This window comes from Cricetulus griseus, chromosome 2, assembly GCF_003668045.3.
Source record: "Cricetulus griseus strain 17A/GY chromosome 2, alternate assembly CriGri-PICRH-1.0, whole genome shotgun sequence".
Taxonomy (NCBI): domain Eukaryota; kingdom Metazoa; phylum Chordata; class Mammalia; order Rodentia; family Cricetidae; genus Cricetulus; species Cricetulus griseus.
Genome location: NC_048595.1, coordinates 453,145,373 through 453,164,673, shown reverse-complemented (window position 1 = coordinate 453,164,673; position 19,301 = coordinate 453,145,373). Strand labels below are relative to the sequence as shown.

General features: G+C 39.7%; 1 protein-coding gene across 6 annotated transcripts in view; it reads right to left on the bottom strand.

Annotated features, from left to right (window-relative positions):
• Fer (FER tyrosine kinase) overlaps nt 1–19,301 on the bottom strand; it is a 261,687-nt gene that overhangs the window by 119,845 nt on the left and 122,541 nt on the right. For all 6 annotated transcript variants that reach the window (XR_004768769.1, XM_027397739.2, XM_035441167.1 and 3 more), the window contains one exon: nt 17,866–17,988. Coding sequence is in view for 5 of the 6 variants with exons in the window: in XM_027397739.2 (XP_027253540.1) it covers nt 17,866–17,988 (123 nt within the window). In the remaining variant the exon portion in view is untranslated. The remainder of the gene's footprint in view (nt 1–17,865; nt 17,989–19,301) is intronic.

Genomic DNA, 19,301 nt, shown 5'->3' with positions numbered 1-19,301 from the left:
ATCTCAGTATTCTACCAATGCTATTACAAACTTCCAGAACGGTTCTCTAAGATGAAATATTAATACCTATGAGATATGAGCTGAGATGCTTTTTTCAGACAGGGTTCTTTATGTAGTTCTGCTATTCTGGAACTCACTGTGCAGACCAGGCTGAGCTTGAACTCACAGAAATCCACATCTCTGCCTCCTGAATGCTGGCAATAAAGGCACATCCCACCATGCCCAGGTGAGGTAAGATATTATTCACAGTACCTTTTTATTAATTTTTAAGTCTACTTTTTTACACTTATTAATTATCAGTCCCATATTTTCAAAGTTTGATTACAAAAGGCACAAAACATACAATGAGAACCATTAGACTTAAACAAGTAAGAACATGTTTTCCCTTATAATCTAACCTAAGTGATATAATTCCTATATAATACAGCCCATGATTTTGGCTTAATTTCAGTTTTGCCAACACTTTATCTCAATGCCTTAGCTAATTTTTAATAAAAAATTTCTACTTTTTTCTTTCACTATTAAGCTACTGTTAAGCAATTTGCTTGTTTATATGTCTGTGACAGAATGTACTGAATCTATAGTGTGATCCAAATCATCTAATGAATTATTCAACAATTTACTTAAAATTAGGAAAAACAAAGCGTAATCGGAACCAAGTTATTGCATATTCCTTGACCTTATAGTAATTACAGGGACAGAGTGAACGTCTACACATGACTAGTTCAGGAATGGGCAGAAGGAATACCAATGATCTCCAAACCAAACAGTAAATGCCTAGTGATACCACATTAAAATCTTTCCTATTAGAGCTCCTGTCTCTCGTGTTCAACCAACACATAATCCTTATGAAGAAAATGAAACAAAACATAAGTATATTCAAAATTGCCTTGTCAGGCACTTTATTTATCAATACCATTCTTCTGATTTCCCAATTCTTCTACAACTTTAAAGTGAACTCTACAGAGTCATGCTGATGAGCCCATATTTGGAGCAATGGTGGAGGCTGGGGCAAGGAGGATTGCCTGAGCCAAGGAGCTTACATCCAGCAAGAGCAACAAGAAAACCTTGTCTCAGAAGGACATAAAGATGAAAACAGGAGGTAGGGTTGTCTATGGGGTGACGAGTGTGCCTAGCATGCACACAGCCTGGGATTCAGTAGCCAGCACTGTCAAGAAAAATAAGAGACATTTGTAGCTTCATTCCCATGGTAACACCGACTGGGGAACTATGTTTTATAATCAACTGTGTCCTTTCCTTGTGAGCTACCAAGCTGTGATTTTCCATTTAAGAGCCGAGTTTTTAACAAGTTTATTCTCATTTTATATGAGTTATTTCTAGCACGAGCAGAATTCCCTAATTGCTGTTCATCATATTATCTTGGACCTTTTCCCTTTCAACATTTAGTGTATAACTAAGTGGTCAAAATTGCTAATACTATCTTTTAAATTTTTCTGTATGTTTCCTAACTTGAAAATCTTGTCTCTTATGTCCAAGAGCTTACAGTGATTAAATTTTACTTTTTGTTTATTTAGTGTGTGTGTGTGTGTGTGTGTGTGTGTGTGTGTGTGAGAGAGAGAGAGAGAGAGAGAGAGAGAGAGAGAGAGAGAGAGAGAGAGAGAGAGAGAGAGAGCATGCATAGGAAGACCAGGGAATGAAGTGTGTGTGTGTGTGTGTGTGTGTGTGTGTGTGTGTCTGTGTGTGTGTGTCTGTGTGTGTGTGTGTGTCTGTGTGTGTCTGTGTGTCTGTGTGTCAGCTAACTTAGAGTAGGCTCTTCAAGCTATGTCAAAATTACACTGTTTTTAGAAGGATGCATTTTAGCAGATGTAGAAGGACTTGAAAATGGATTCTTACACTACCATTTGTCTCCTGGTCCTAAGTGACCCTGATTCTGCTATTAAAATCCTGAAGTGTCTAAAGCCACCTTCTACTGACAGGCTCCAGATGGAGAACTCCAGTGTTCCCTCTCCTCTTAATTTGGGGGCCCCAGATGGCTCTGAAAGACGACTCTACCTGATGTGCTCAAGTAGCTGCTAAGAATGACTGTCATGTCAAAAACATTCTGTTACAAAGTGACAAAAATTAATTTGCCACTTTACTTATACTTCATACCTAGAATTACATGAATCAACTGTCCATATTTCAGTCAAAAGTCAACTGAAAATTAATTGGATTTTAACTTGGACTAGAACAAAAGCTGAGAGACATTTTAAGGAGGCAGACAGTAAGCGACAGCAGGCCTGCCGAGAAATCCGTAATGGTGCAAGAAAATATCATGCTGTAGCTTAAGAACAAATCTCTATCTCAGGGCATCATCAGTGTTAAGATTAATAATGCTCTGTCACCTCCAACATGACTCTTAACACTGAACAAATGATCAGCCCATCATCCGTCCAATGATTTCACTCAGGAAACCCTGACTGAATAGTAAACACTAAGAACTACAATGGCACCAACAATGCGCCGTCCTTGCCATCACGAGACATACTAAGACACAGAAATAGCAAGAGTAAACAAGTAAATGTGGGAGCAGTTGACATCTGATCTACACATGTGCTGCCTCGCTTAAGTTGACAGAGCCAATGAGGCAGGACTGTCACCGTTTTGAGGGAGGAAATGAGCTTTGGGAATTAGAAAGTGGACTATTGCAAAAGGTGGGATATATAGGATATGTGTATGCTATACAGCAACAAGGAGCTAGAGTATGCTCAACAGTGTATGCCATACAGCAACTAGGAGTTAGAGTGCTCTCAACAGTGTGTGCTATACAGCAACAAGGAGCTAGAGCGTGCTCAACAGTGTGTGCTATACAGCAACAAGGAGCTAGAGCGTGCTCAACAGTGTGTGCTATACAGCAACAAGGAGCTAGAGTGTGCTCAACAGTGTGTGCTATACAGCAACAAGGAGCTAGAGTGTGCTCAACAGTGTATGCTATACAGCAACAAGGAGCATTTTAGTGAAGAAATAATATTTGGCTTTCTTGATGAGTCAAAAATATAACATTAAACACAGGGTTCAAATTTCTAATTCTTAAACATGTAAGCTTTTTCTATACTTTCTATTGGAAAACCACCTTTGAATGACTACAGCAAACATACAACTCCCAAGATGAGAACCAAATACTGCCCACCCATAATCTTCATGCAAAATACTATTTTAAGTATTTTTCTTTTAAATTCTGTGAAAATCAATTTTGGAACATCAACTTCTCCAAAAAGCCATAAAATAGGTATTTCTGCTTCACTGACTCTTGATCATTAGGATACTTCGAGATGATTAAAGTTTAAAGAGGTCATCATTTACACTTCAAATAGCTACCAGTTTCCTCGCTGATAAATCTGCCTTGTCTTTTGGGGTAAAGAGATGTAGTTTTACTTCTGTTGTCTAAATCACAGGGCCTGGGGAATGAAGAGATCTCACTGGCTTGGAGAGCCTTTTCCCTTCCACAGAGGTTAGTCTGCAGAGGTGGCTCTTTGACATTAGAGGACATCAGGACCACCCACAGGGACCACTGAGACAGCTCAGCCCCACTCCCAAAGTTCCCCAGTCCGCAGGCCTGAGGTGGGAGCTAGAACAGAAAGTAACTGTTGGAAGCCAAGGTCTTCACAGGGTACTAAGCTAGGGTTCACAAATTTACTTTGTTAATTCACCGAAGTAAGATGCCATCATTATCTAAATCCCAAACTGATCCTTTTACATCTGACTTTGTCCTTTCTATCTATCACTTGTCCATCAAGATGCTAACGACCTTCCACAATGAAGCCACAATTACCTTTAGAAATCACAAAATTGATCATAATTCTTCCCAGAATAAAACTTTCAAAACTTCCTATCTCCCCCAAGACTAAGACAAACGCTTTTACATAAAACAAAAATTACAGTGGCCTTCTAAGTTCACTTCTACATCTACTGCTGTGGGAACAAATGGCCAAAGTGGGATAGCCTAAAGCGGCACATATCGGCTAGCTTACAATGCTGGGAGCCGGAGATCCAAAAGTCAGTCCACCAGGGCAAAAGGGGAGGGCCTGAGAGGCCTCTGCTGTGAATGCCCAGGGGTTACAGGAGAGGCTCTATCTCAGGGGAGGAAGGCACCCCCACCCTCCTCTGACCTCCCAATGTGGCACATGGTGCACAAACTGCACACTTAAGTGTACAGCCCACACACACACAACAAACACCACAGGCACGCAGGAGAAAGAAATGATCCTTATGGTTTCAAGTAGGATGACTCACTCAATGATTTCAAAGGACTTATTTAAAAAGAGATAATACCACCATGAGGAAGTATTTGAAAATTGTACCTATTTGAGACCACCAATTAAAATGTCCCTAGCAGTAAGACCCCCAGATCAAAGAGGCTCATGGCTTATATACGAACTTCTATTCCCACGAGACATGATACAAATAATGACTGACACTGGCTGATGCTGTTCTGTTCTTCATCAATACAGCTCGTCTCCACTCAAGATTCAGGGATAATGAAATTATAGTTCCTTTTACAGTGCTGTGAACTTCATTGGCTGATGTTGTTCTCTTTTCATCAATACAGCTCGTCCACACTCAAGATTCAGTAGTAATGAAATTATAGTTCATTTTACAGTGCTGTGAACTTTTTGTTCTATCCTTAATACATGCAATTTGTTACATAAATAACAGAAGGTAAAATATAGTTTCATTTTTTTCAAGGCATATATATATATATATATATATATATATATATATATATATATATGAATGAAACTTTCCATTTAAAAAAAAAATCAATTGCAGTTATCTTTCTAATGTCCATGACCTTTCAAATTTAAACACTCTTATTTCAATATCATTAAAATTTTAACATGCATATTTATTAGTCTTTGTAAAAGAGGATGTTGGACAGTGTGTTTTGGGGGATGATCAGGTAGAAGGTGAACATGAATTTAGTTAGCAAGATAAAATACCTATCGATGGCTCTTTGCCTGTGCTTGCATATCACTGTCACCCTCACTTCTGAAATGGGTTGATCAGGCCAATATTTACATATAAGGACCACTAAGTATTATAGAAGATTGGTTCCACACTTACTAGCAGAGAAAAATCTCAGTTAAAGTGCCAGATAAATTTTCTTAAGCCAATTGAATACAGTTTGCAATAGTCTCAGGTACAGAGAAGACTAAGTGCACCAAACACAAATCTATCTGAACTTTAAAATATCTAATTCTTTCTAAGAGGACTGAAACTGTACTATTATGAAACAATACCTTGATATGTTTTAAAAAAACATATTTTTTTCCTGTAGTCTTCTGCCATTTTAGGAACTGAACTAGGGACCTTGGGCTTACCAGGCAAGCACCTACCACTGAGCAGTATGCCCAGTCCCAAATAACTTCTGTTATGAAGCAAAGGAAAAATGATAACAGAAGAATTAAATTATTATATAAATGGAACTGAAGCTAAGCATCTGTTGATTCCAGGGAATTCCCATCCGTAACTAATGAGCATGTCCAACTTTCTGACACTGAAGTAACGTCATCACCTCAGAGTTCATACTCAACATCACAGCACCAAGTTAAGACAGAGATCGAAAGCGACTGGTTTTCAGTGGGACAACTGGCACTCACGGCTGTCCTCAGCCACACACCACAGCATGCAGCCCCAAGTTCACAGGATACACAAACAGGGATCCATTTTCTTTCCATGCTATACAATAATGTATATACAAAAGGTGTCTCCTTGTCATTTTATTTTTTCAAATGTATCAAAATGTATTATAGTTGTACAGTGTCTCAAAACTCAACCAGCTTCAAGCATTTACCGTCTCCTGTGTACTGGCTTCTGTGAGGGTACTTAAAAGCAAGTAAAAGTACACAGTTGCTCTTGAACACCTTATTACCCAAGGGGACGTCAGGCACATCAAAGTAAAGCTGACTGATGATGAAAAAAGAAACCACATCATCCTCAGAGGTGGCCCACCTGAGGAGGGTGGGCTGCAGCTAGTGGGAAGAGGAAGGAGATTCAATCTAAGGAGAGGAGGTGGATCCTGGGCCCTCAGAGGCCAATCTGAGATGGACAGACAAGGTCCTGCTTTTCTGTTCTTATCAAGTCACAACCCCCAAAGCCACCCATCCAATCCTCACAGTGACAGCTACACCTGCCATCCCAAAGATTCTTTTGTTCTTTCCTTGCTAGAGAACTTACTTTCTTTAAAATGATCTTTATTTCATGTGCCTGAGTGCTTTGCCGGCCTGTACATATGCGTACCACATGTATGCTGCACCCACAGACCTGAAGAGGGCGCAGGAACCCCTACAATTGGAGTAACAAATGCTTGTGAGTGCCTCCTGGAAATGGAACTCAGGCCTGTGTAGGAACACTGAATGCTCTTAACCACTGAGCCTCTCTCCAGCTCCCAGAGACCTTTCTTGCTTTCTCTCTCTGCCTTAGTCCCTGGCACTCTGGATTTCTTTCTTCCTTTTTCTTTTTTAATTTATTTTTTACATTCCAATCCTACTTCTCCCTTCCTCCCGTCTGCTCCTCGGAGAGGGTAAGGCCTCCCCTAGGAAGTCTACTAAGTCTGTCCCATCTTCTCAAGACTCCTTTCCACCCCCCACACCCCTGTATCTAGGCTGAGCAAGGTGTCTCTCCGTAGAGAATGGGCTCCATTAAGTCAGTTTGTGCATTACAGTTGGATCTTGGACCAATCATATATTGCCCCAGTTGTACCATTGTCACCTATAGTAAGGGAGTCCAGTTCGGTCTTATGCTTATGCTCTCTGTGTTTCTTAGAATGAATATCAAATATTTTCTAGATATGCAGTCATAACTTGAAAAGTGGGACAGTATAGAGATTGTTAATCTCTGAGTAATTTAGAACTAATTATTTACATTTCACAATTGTAACCTTGCGATTTAGGTATTTGCTTAAAATTTTTAAAGTATTTAATGCTTATTTGTTAATATTTTGATCATAAATCTGGAGTTTTTCAATTTTCTATTCTGTTCTATAAAAGTACAACACAGACAAAAACTGCTGAGGTATTCTTCACAATGCTGTAGTTTATATTTTGCTCTTGCCTATACTTGTCTGTGGTACTGACCATTAGCAATAAAATTTGACTAGAAAAAAATAAAATCCTTCCTTTCCAATCTGAAAACTGCTTCTCTTCCTGACAGCATTCAGGATGGTTACAGCTAAATTTCAAGCTCAGTCTACAATTTATACAGGCCATTAAGAGAGTCTGCTTTATATTTTAAACTATGGTTTTCCATCATTGTTTATTTTTCCATTGCACTGGTAATTTGCTCCTACTCCTATTTAATCATCATTGTAAAATAAGTTGGAATAGTTGTACATATTCAGAGTCAGACATGGCAAGTGAAAATTGGGTTTCTGTTGTCTAGTGTGCTAGTGCATTGGTTAGCTGGCTGAGCGTCAGCCCTTTGGTGAGTTAGGTGGTATAGCTAGGCAATGCTAAGCTACACTCACTCCTGCTGGCCCAACCGCAGCAAAACAGCGCTTTTCCTGTTCACTCCTGCCTTCCACAGGACATTTCGTGTTGCTCAACTTCCAAACCACCCGCTTTGCCCGACTGCTCTTGCCATCCTTATAACAAGCCCTAGACCACTCTTCCATCAGACGGCATCTTCCTCCTCTGCATCTGACCCCCTTCTTATCTGTGACCTGCTTCAGTTATCTTCAGGGAAGCATTCATGACCCCCCTTCTAGATTCTTGATACATTGCTATTTTTATGTGAGTTCGAGGCCAGCCTGGTCTCCAGAGCGAGTGCCAGGATAGGCTCCAAAGCTACACAGAGAAACCCTGTCTCAAAAAACAAAATATAAAATAAAATATTAATTAAATCTCTTAAAGTGTATCTCAAATTGAGATTCAAAAAATTACACTGAGACATTTCAAAAAGCAGAAGTTTTGCATGATTTCTTTCAATAGAGTTCAATAAATAAACTCTAAGGCTCCCCATTTTGTGTGTCTGGGGTCTCACTTCAACTTCTCTCTAAAGAAACTGAGAATAGTGTTCTACTAAACACTGCCATAGACTGTATCTATAGATGAGTCTCATGTGACCAAAATAATGTTTAACAGAAAGAAATTAAAAACTATGCTTAAGCTATTTCAATCAGCCATAACCTCTCCAAACACAAAGTAACGGAATTTATCTTCTAGAACACTTTTCAACTTTTCATGTTTATTCATATATGCATTTCATCTTAGGAAAATAAGATGATATTAAAATATTGGTTTGTAGGTTATTTTTCCCACCTTAATATTATATTTTATGAGCATCTGGTCCTTCTGCATGTCCTCGTCCCAGAAGTGAGAGTGTGCTCTGAAACAACTTCATGGGAGGAAATCTCCAGGTGGCCAGCCTCTTTTCCACAGTAAAGCACCCAGAACAAAACCCTAAACTTCCCTAGGTCTTACAATTCAGAGAGGAAATCTTAACTTTTTTTTTTCTTTTAAACATAAAGATAACTCAGAACACTTTGGTGAGGGGGGATATCCTTCTGTATGCTGTGAATATGTGTTTCTCTTACTGGTTGATGAATAAATGTTAATGGGCCAGTAGCCAGTCAGGAAGTACAGGTGGGGCTAACATATTAGGAGGATTCTGGGAAGAAGAAGGGCAGAGGAACAGTCCCAGGGAGACACCATGTAGCCGCCAATGGAAAAACATGCAGGAGCATTATGGGTAAACCACAGCCTGTGGCAGTACACAGTTTAATGAAAATAGGTTTACAGTTAAGAGAGAGCTAGCCAATAGAAGCCTGAGCCATTGGCCAAACAGTTTATACTTAATATAAGTCTCTGTGTGTTTATTTGGGACTAAACTTCTGTGGGACCAGGTGGGACAGACACCTCTGACTTCCCTTAGGTAACAAAGTGGTTTGGTCTACTGAAGATCCAGCATGACAGCCAAACCCCTCAGAGAAGTTAACAGCTGGTTACTTGACATCTTACAATACCTGCTAGACAAGCCTTGGTGAACCAGAAAGGGCATGACTAGTTTCACTTCCCTGTCCACATTACTAAGATTAAAGAAATCTTACTTTATCCCGCCAATTATCATGGCATACACATACTTTTACCTGTTAACAAAAATAAACAAAATATCCTGGAAATATTATCAAGAGGAATGAAGGTAATTGTTGAACATGTGGCCAAGGGTTCTTCCTCAATTACTCTCTTATTTTTTTTTTTTTTTTTGAGACAAGTCTCTCACTCACTGACCAGGATCTCATTGGTCATACTAGAATGGCTAGCCAGCATGCCCTAGATACCCTCAGCCTTGCCACCTTAGCCAGGCTGGGAAATCCAAACTCAGGTCCTCATGCTCCATGTGCCAAGAACTCACCAAATGCTCCACGTTCCCAGTCTGATTTTGTTCTTAATACAGTCCCAATAAAACAGCTTCCTGGAAAGTTACAATTGCTTGACAGCAAATGCCACGTCACAAGGTACTTGAATTCTGAGCAAGTAATACACTCAAGTTGTTAAGAATGTTAAAGACATAAAATATGGCATGGTGAGATCAGTTACAGCGTGCTCATGCTGGAGAGCAAGTTCATGAATGTCAAGGAAAGCTCTGTACCACAGAACTACAGCCCTACTCTATGTCTATGACCAATGTCTCTTGAACACGTAGAAAATTCAGGCACATGATCTTACAGTCCTTAATCTTCATACACAAAGGCAATGCAATATAAATTCTGATTGGTGTTGTCCTCTTTAATCAATATTCCATGGAACTCTCTTTATTCAGAGCACATGGAACTGCCTAAGTAAAACAACCCCTTTGGAGAGAGGACCGTGAATTATTTAGTTAGCCCCAAGAGTAAAACTTTCCATCTGCTGATGCTATGAGCAATGTTGCAGTGAGCAGCTAACACAATCCCACACATAAACAAATATGACAAAGAAACAAATTGTTTGTTACTGCTGAGTCAAAGCTAAATACTTTATAATTTTGACAGATTCTCCAAATTACCTTGTGGAATTTTTTTTCAACTCATATTTTCAAAAGCAAATGATCAACAAGAGTCTTTGCCATTTGTACCATGAAAATTAGATATTAAAGTTCCAGATTTAGATTAATATTCTACATAGAAATGACATTTTGTTATAGTTTTAATTTTTCTTCGTTTACTGACAGTGGAGAATTATCTCTAATACCATTAGAAGGCACTAAAAGGTATTTCCAATTTTGAAGTGTCTATTCACCTCTATGGCCAATTACTCTACTTGGCTGTTTGTCTTGTTTTCTCAATTATAAGCTGCTTTTTGTATACTGATGAGATCTATCATGTTGTAGAATTAGTTTTTCTTGATTAGCAAACATTCTATATACAGAATGATTGTTTTTTAAAGCAGCACTTATATTTTCTTTTCTCAGCTTAGTAATTTTAAGCTTTTATTTTATTCTTTTCTTCTGCATTCCTTGTAGGTTTGAGTTTTCCTATATTTTTAGTTGGGTGCCTGACTCAATTACTTTATTCATTATTTGTTGGGTTTTTTTTGGTAAATATTTACAGCTCTGAATCACCTCTTAAACACTATGTGAATTTGTATTTTTCCCACTCACTTCCCACAGCCACTGACACAAGTGAGGAGCACAGCCTTGAACTTCGGGGCAAATTACTCACTTTCAGAGACATTTGCCAGAGCCTGGTGAAATACATAATAATTATAACTATTAGTGAAGTAATACATGAAACTTCAATTCATATATATGTTATGCAATGTTTAAACCAAGTTCAATATAACTCTTTCAATTTATCTGGTGAAAAGCTTCCAATCACCTTCTTCAGACTTTATGAAATGTACAGTATATGGCTGTTAGCGGCAGTAACACTGCAGCCCAACACCGCACCAGGGTGCCTCACTCCTGACTGACTGGACTCACTGGTCAGTCTTCCCACACCCTACACTTCCCCCTCTAGTGGTGTTGATAAACACCACTCCATTTGCATAAGGCCAGCTCTTTTCATTTCCACATGACATTATGCAATATGTATCCTGATAGTACCACATTGCATGCATTTTTTCTGATTTGTTCACCAGTTAATGGATAGTTAGCTCATTTCCATTACTTGGCAAAGTTGATTCGTGCTGCAGTGAACATGTCACCTAAGTGTGCTTTGCACAGCAGCCCTTCTGCATGACATAACAGACTGCCATTACTTTTAAGATGTTTATGAACCCTGTGCATTTTATACGAAGCCTGATTTTAGGGAAGCGCAGCTCTTGCTTTTTTTGTTTCTCCCTTTTCTCCTTATTACTACTCTATGGTTTCCAAGAGGGGTCAAGGGAAAACATGTATCATGTAGCCACATTCATACAAAAAATCATATGAATCTGCTTTACATTTCAACATGCCCTCTTAAGTCTACTTAAATAGATGGTCTAACAATTACTTTATAGATGAAATTACACATCCAAGGCCACATTTGTGCTCTGAATAATAATTTCCAAATGACACCCTTTTGCTCTCTCTCAGGCCTCTTCTTCCACGTTCCATCACCCTTCAAATATTGGCAGGGTAATCAAGAAACAAACACAACTCACTACTGGATAACCATACTCCCTGATGTATTCCTATAGAACAGTGTGTAATTTGTGTGTGTGTTCTTCCATTCCCAATAGGGTTAATTAAATGATTACTTTTTAAGAAGTGAGCTGATTGTAAAGGGTCTGAGAGATCACTGAGTAGCTGAGAGCGGCACTATGCTAGTCCTACAGAGGACCTCAGTTTGGTTCCCAGCACCCATGTGAGGTGGGTCACAGTCACCTTTAACTCCAGCTTCAGGTCATGTGATCGCTCTGTGCTCCATGGCACTTTCATTCACAGGCACCGATCCCCACATAAAGGCATACACATAATTAAAAATAATAAAAGTCAAACTTTAAAGGAGTCTTAAATTAAGTAGAAGTGTAAGCAGTGTGTATCCAGTTCAAAAATTTTCCCAAAACTGGATTTTAACAACTATCAATGAAATCTGTCATATATGATTGTATCATTTTCTTTTTTTTTTTTTCTTTTTTGTTTTTCTCTGTGGTTTTGGAGGCTGTCCTGGAACTAGCTGTTGTAGACCAGGCTGGTCTCGAACTCACAGAGATCTGCCTACCTCTGTCTCCCAAGTCCTGGGATTAAAGGCATGCACCACCAACACCCGGCAATTGTATCATTTTCAAGAGCTAAAAAAACAGCATCTTTCCTTTCAAATTTAAAAACATATACCTTTTTAAAACTCCCATCTAAATGGCAGCATAGAAGAATTAACTACAAACATACAGATAGCTTCAAAAACAACATTAGACAAGTATAAAATCTACTGCTCCATACTTGGATGACTATATCAGTATTGAAAAGTCCCTTAAAATTCATTATTATTAAACATGACTTTTCTGTTTTAAGAAACTCACTATGAAACCTGCTAAAATTGATGAAGTCTTAAGTTATTCATAATCAATTGGCATTTTAAAAATATGATTAGTTATTCTATCCATGCCTATTTCCCAGCCTCCTCCTTGTATAGTGATTTCCTGCATCCTGGTCCCTACAGTTTATGCCAGAGTGAAGAGCATTCTTTCCCAGAGAACTTACACACACACACACACACACACACACACACACACACACACACACACACACACACACACACACACTGAGGTTAATCATCTAGGAAACATACCTACAGACCAACCAAACATTTTGGTGTGCTGGTGTCCATGCTAAATTGTTAATCATCTTATTGTCACCTCTACATATAACCACATAGATGGCTCTTTGATCTTCACATCTCTGCCCACACAATACCAAGAAACCTTATTTGATCATAACATTTAAGCCAAGCCAGGTGTGCTATTGCAAGTCTTTAATCCCAGTACTGGCAAGGGGGAGATATAGGACCAAGAATTTAAGTTCATTCTCAGCCACACAGTGAGTTCAAGGCCAAAATGTCTCAAATCATCAAAAATTAATTTTTTTTCAGAGACAGAGTTTCTCTGTGGCTTTGGAGGCTGTCCTGGAACTAGCTAGCTCTTGTAGACCAGGCTGGTCTTGAACTCACAGAGATCTGCCTGCCTCTGCCTCCTGAGAACTGGGATTAAAGGAGTGAGCCACTACTGCCCGGCTAATTTTAAATATTTTTTTGTTTGTTTGTTTTGTTTTATTTTATTTATGTCCATTTTTTAATTTAAATTAGAAGCAAGCTTGTTTTACATGTCAATCCCAGTTCCCTCTCCCTTCCCTCCTCCCCTGCCTCCTATTAACCCCCTACCTATCCCATACACTTTCTGCTCCCCAGGCAGGGTAAGACCTTCTATGGGGGATCTTCAAAGTCTGTCTTATCATTTGGAGCAGGGCCTAGGCCCTCCCCCGTGTGTCTAGGCTGAGAGAGCATCCCTCTGTGTGGAATGGGCTCCCAAAGTCCATTCGTGTACTAGAGACAAATGCTGAACTACTATCAGAGGCCCCAGAGATTTCCGAGGCCTCCTCACTGACACCCACGTTCATGGGGTCTGGATCAGTCCTATGCTGGTTTCCCAGCTAGCAGTCTGGGGCCCATGAACTCCCCCTTGTTCAGGTCAGCTGCTTCTGTGGGTCTCCCCAGCCTGGTCCTTTAAAATGAAAAGCAGTAGCTATTGCTTTCCACACCACACACAGCCCCACAGCATGTAAGCCATGCCTTGACCACAGGGACACAGCCCTCTGTTACCTCCTTACTCTGGTATTAGAGCACTTATTCATGACAATTCAGAACTCTGCTAAGCACACAGTGCAGAGTAAGTAAAAATCTACTGAATGAATACTAAACCATGTATATTTTCCATTATTCTCCTTATTCAAATATAAAATTATCTTTAAAACTACTCAATGGATCTTAATAAAAGCTTGCCTGAAGATCAGAGTACAGAGCTAAGCCACTGGTTAGCCACACACCTAAGCCCCTAGTTAGCCACAGGGATCAGACCATGGTGGCCACACCTTTGACCCCAGCACTAGAGAAGACTATAAGGAAGCAGGAGTCTGAGGTTTGCTGGAGACAGACGCAGTCGGATTCAGTCTGAGGGTTCATGGAGACAGGGTCACCCTTTCAGTCTGAGGTGGAGGTAAGAGTTAGCGGCAAGCCACTTTGCTTCTCTGATCTTCAGCTTTAGCCCCAATATCTGGGTTTTTGTTATTCATGCTACATAAAGGAATGTGGGAATAGATTTAGAAAAAAGGAAGTCTCTTGGTTTCACAAAAAAGTTAAAGTAAGAAAACCTCAAATATACTAAAAACATTCCTAGTCACTATAAATACATGGTCTTAGCAATATTTGGAGAGCAGACAGAAAGCCATCCGAGTCATCAGAAACAATGCAGTCTTCCATCTTCCTCTGCCTTAGGACGGCTCTTTGCTTGCACTGATCCTCATGCTGCTGCCACAGACTCTCTACTTTCAGTCATGGAGAAACTCATCACCTTCTCTACGTATCTGCCTCTAAGATTTTGTCTATCCACACTAAAGTCAGTAAACAACCACAGTCACCTGATTGTGCCAGGAGGCAAGCATGCCCCTAGGGCTCAAGAATCAGCTCTCTGCCTGACTGACCTGCGTTTACTCATGAACACTTGAGCTTTGAAGACCATTCAGAAAATTTCTTCCTATAAAAGCTATATTGGAAGAAATATTAGCTTTGCCCAATAAAATAACTTCTGAAGTGCCATTTAAATGTTAACTTGGGTGAATTCTTACTTCTATTTTCTCAAATTCTACATTGTATCTCAATTCCAGCTCTGCCCAATACTAGTTTCACGATTTGCCTTTTATACAGACTTACAGGTTTGAATATGTGGACATTCTCTTTCCAATCTAGCACTTTTTCAAAGGAGAAGACTTCCTTTCTGTGAATCCACATTTACATTCCTTAAAATAAATAGTTCTCCCAGCTTCTACTGAAATCCATAGCTAACAACACAGATGCAAAACCCAACATTGCCTCCATCAGTTCTGTTTTCTCAGCAGGCCCTTTACCACATAAAGCAACAGCTCCTCATTCATCATCCTACATGATGCTAAAGACAACAATGATACTGTATAGAGCTAATGACAAAGCACAGCCTTCAGCAATACGAGAGAGGCTCATAAGTTAAAGCATTTGGCCCAAGGATACACCTCACGGCTGAGTGCCTGCTGGGAGCTCAGGGGGCACCACACTCAACCCCCAGCACTGGAAAGGAACAGGGTGATGGTGGCGGTGACTCCAAAGTCCCAGGGATGAACGGATGGAGTCAATCTTTTAGCATCTACTCAGTGCTTCTTCTTGTCCAACACCCTTCCATGTACGAGGGAGACACCGATACTAAGTCAAGCACAATTCTTACTTTATGGAACTTGCACTGCACTTGTGGGAGAGAAAACAATTAAAATGCATGATGTCTTTTAAAGGTGCTTATATATAACCATTAGAAATTAACCAGTGAGAAACAAGAAAAGAAATAAGAAAACATACAATGAGGATATACTATTTATACATGACAGAGAAGGGCTCTTGGAGCAAATGATTCTTCAGAAGCAACTAAACTAAGAACAGGGCCCAGAAGCCCACTGGGTTTGCTGCTTCCAGATGGCAAATATGGGCGACCAGATAGTCCTCTTTACAACAATTCCCCATCCTAAAGTCCTGCACGGGCTCTGTGAGGCAGTACAGGAAAAACCAGTCATCGGGTGAGGGCAGATGCGTAAGGTACCCACTCATTAGCACCATTATTAAACTGTGAAAGATAAGCAATTCCCCCATTCTAATTGTCTAGTGTTCCTACACTTGCGAGTAAATGCAAATAATAAAGATTAAGAAACTACTTTAGTCACTGTAGGCATTACAGCAATAAAATTATATTTTCATGCATAACAGAAAAAATACATGGGAAACAAAAATTGCTCCTAAAACAAAATAACATTCTCTATGAAGGCTAAAAATAAAGTCTAGAAAGATGAAAATTAGATATTCTGTATCTAATTTTATATAGCATTATTACATGGTCAAATATATTAACTTCTTACACAATTTAAATCAAAAAAATAGATTCAGTAATAAGAGTACAAATAACTTTCCAGAGGAAGATATATGGTAATAATACCACCACAACAAAATCCATAACAATTTGCTTTCCACTCATAATTGAAAATTGTCCTTCATAACCTGTAATCCAATTATCTTTAAAAAGAGTAATACGATTCTCAGAAGCAAGTGTGTAACAATGTTACAATAAACAGATACTATTGTGCATATTTCAAGCAGCAGGGCTCTCTATCAGGTTAACAGGTAGATCAGCTTTAAGCTTTTACCACATAAAACAATCAAATGTAGCTCTTTAACCTGCTACAGCTTCCTGCATCCACTTATTTGCATAACTAGTGCTATAAAATGATGGGATAATCGACTCCACAGTATTAGAGAACTGACATAAAAATAATAATTGACCATGTAATAGTCTAGAGAATCTAATCCATTACCTAAGTTCATTTCATGGGAATATCTATGCAGTGAGGGGTATAATTTTATTTGAGACTATATACTCCTGCTCAGGCCCAGATCTGCAAGTTAATTTCTATCATGGGTTTGATCTCTAACGTGGATCTAAGCCTACAGACTGTGCAAATATTTGGTTGTCTGTAAACCTAAGCATCTAGTGTAAAAACAGTTTATTTCATATTAACCTAGCATGGTAAATTGAGGCTGATTCAGAACAGGATACACTGGGCCTGCAGTTCATACTGTCAAGTGTATAATTAAGAACACAAAGCTCTCGTCATCTGACTGGAGAAGCTGAGGTGTAGAAGGAGACATTAAAGGTAACCGCAGGCTTGTGGGTTCTGAGAAGCTAGGTATAAGTAGGAACAAACTGAAGTCAGATGTGATGAGTTTGAAGTCACCCTGGGGAGAGGGCTACACTGTAGGTACAATACTGGATGAGACCTAGAATTCACTTGTTATTGATGTATTAATGGTAAAGTCCTAAGATCAACCACTCTAAACAGACATTATTTCCTATACTAATAAAGGAAAACACAGTAACATTTTAAATTTTCCAATTGTATCAGCATTCTTGGGACTGTCACTTCAAATTAGAAGCAGCAACTAGCTCTATAAAAATCAAATGCATACATGTCACCTACCAATTTTAATGTCTTTCCCCTTTTGGCACCATTCTTCTTGTCACACATCCCTCAAAGGACAGGGCTCCTGCCATCCCCAACCCAGTGCCCCCCAACACTCAAGGTGCTAAAAGGCTCACACTGTTGCACTCTGGCCTGGGTGCCTCGGGTGCTGCCTGGAACACACCAGCATTCCTCGTGCCCATTCCTAACCTCTCATGGCCCTTAGCACATGAAAGAATTGTCCTGTGATAGATTCTAGGGGTCAAAATGATCGAAAGCCATCTTGGACCTGGCTGCCCGGGGAAGGTACGTTTTCTAAGAAGAACAGTATAGCTTTAAATTGTCCCAAACCTGCACTGTACTGTAAACCTCACACTCTTAACCTAACATTCTGACTTAACTCCTGGTTGCTAGATGTGTTTTTTGATGTGTTCATCTTCAAATCTTTTGCTAGGACCTTTCAAAGGATAAATCTCACGTCCTCCAACATGAGTTGGGAAAGAAAGAAATGAGGTCATTTGTATCCTAGCAAATACTGAGCAGAAAGGCAATGTGTCTTAATAAAATTAAAGGAGGTCGATATTTCAACTATTCCAGGAGTTATTGATATTCACAGAAGTGATTTGTTTCTGACCCTAACACACAACTTAAAAACGTTCCTCATTGTGGGACGCACTAACAAGTATACATTTTTTACAACAAAGAAACAAGAGTTCAGCATACCTTAGGAACAGGATTCAGCAGAACCACTCCAGACTTCTTGGTGATGACCTGCTTGGTTGAGAAGTGGTGATCTATAAGTTGGGGGATGTTTGAAAACCCAGTGCCTTCAAATCGGTAGAGATTCTGAAGGGAGAACAACAGAGCAGAATTATTAGGAAGCCACTGTCTCAGAAGGAAATCACCTTCACCCTCCAGTTAAGTTCTACTTAAGGAGGGCTTTCAAATACATTTAACAACACTCAGCTACACACTTGTCAGATGGTAAAAATTAAATTCAGACAGGCAGATGAAGCTCCAGTCTACTGCCAAACCTTTTGTCAGAAAAATTTTTAAAATACACAGAACTCACACCATTAATATAGTATAAAAAAATAACAAATGAGTTGCATTTTACCACAGCGATGATCAAACAAACAAGACAAGACTCAAGCTTAGGCACAAGGAAAATATTTGCATCTGTCTCCATGTATGCTTCATTCAATAAACTTTCAGTACCAAAAATACCATCCAAAGTTTGAGGAAGCCTAATACAACATTAGATAGCTTAATACCTTAGATGATTTATTTGCTAATATATGGGTTTTTCTACAGCAGGGTTTCAATGCAGTATTGACTGAAAAAAAAGATACACACCTCATTCACATAAGAAATGCAGATAAAGAGATCAAGAGTATCAGGGCCAATGCCTAGGACATCAGCACGCTCAGAGCTTAGCAACTGTTTTGAAGGATTATTTTGTTATTGTAAATGTACATGCCATGTGAGAGCATGCCACGTGTGTGGATGCCCATGGATGCCAGAGACGGTTAGCGTTACAGGCAGTTGTGAGCCTAGCTGAACTTCGTCTTCTTCAAGAACAGCTCATTCTCTTAATGGCTGAGCCATCTCTTCAGCCTTAGATCTTGGCAGAGTTCACATTTGCCATCACTGGGTAAGGAGCATTTTCTCACACTCTGTCCTGTGGTCCTGGCTTCCCTATTTAAACAGACCCACAGTTGGGTGGAAGAACTGACAGCAGTAAATACATAGGTAGCCCACTGGCCACTTTCCCAGGGCAGAAGAACTGCAATGGGATGCACTAGAAGCTTCTGTGTGGTTCTTCCTCGGCCGTAACTGTATGCAGACACAGAAGCAAATACGGATTTTAAGGTAACTATTAAGAAGTAGAGCTTTCCAATTCTATACAGCCAGGGAGGGAAAGCAGGAGTGACTGTTACCAGCTGAGAGGAGAACATGGGAGCAGCAGCAGGAAGCTGGATAAAACAGACTAAAATCCCAGTGGGAAGGCGGACGACGCTCTGCTGCTCCTCAACCCCGTGCAGTGGGGAGACGGAGACCTAGCACGCCACACAACACCAGCGCCTGCAACACTGCAGACCAATGTACCAATTCTACCAACTTATTCTTAAGGCAGCAATTAGGATACATTGTTCCTA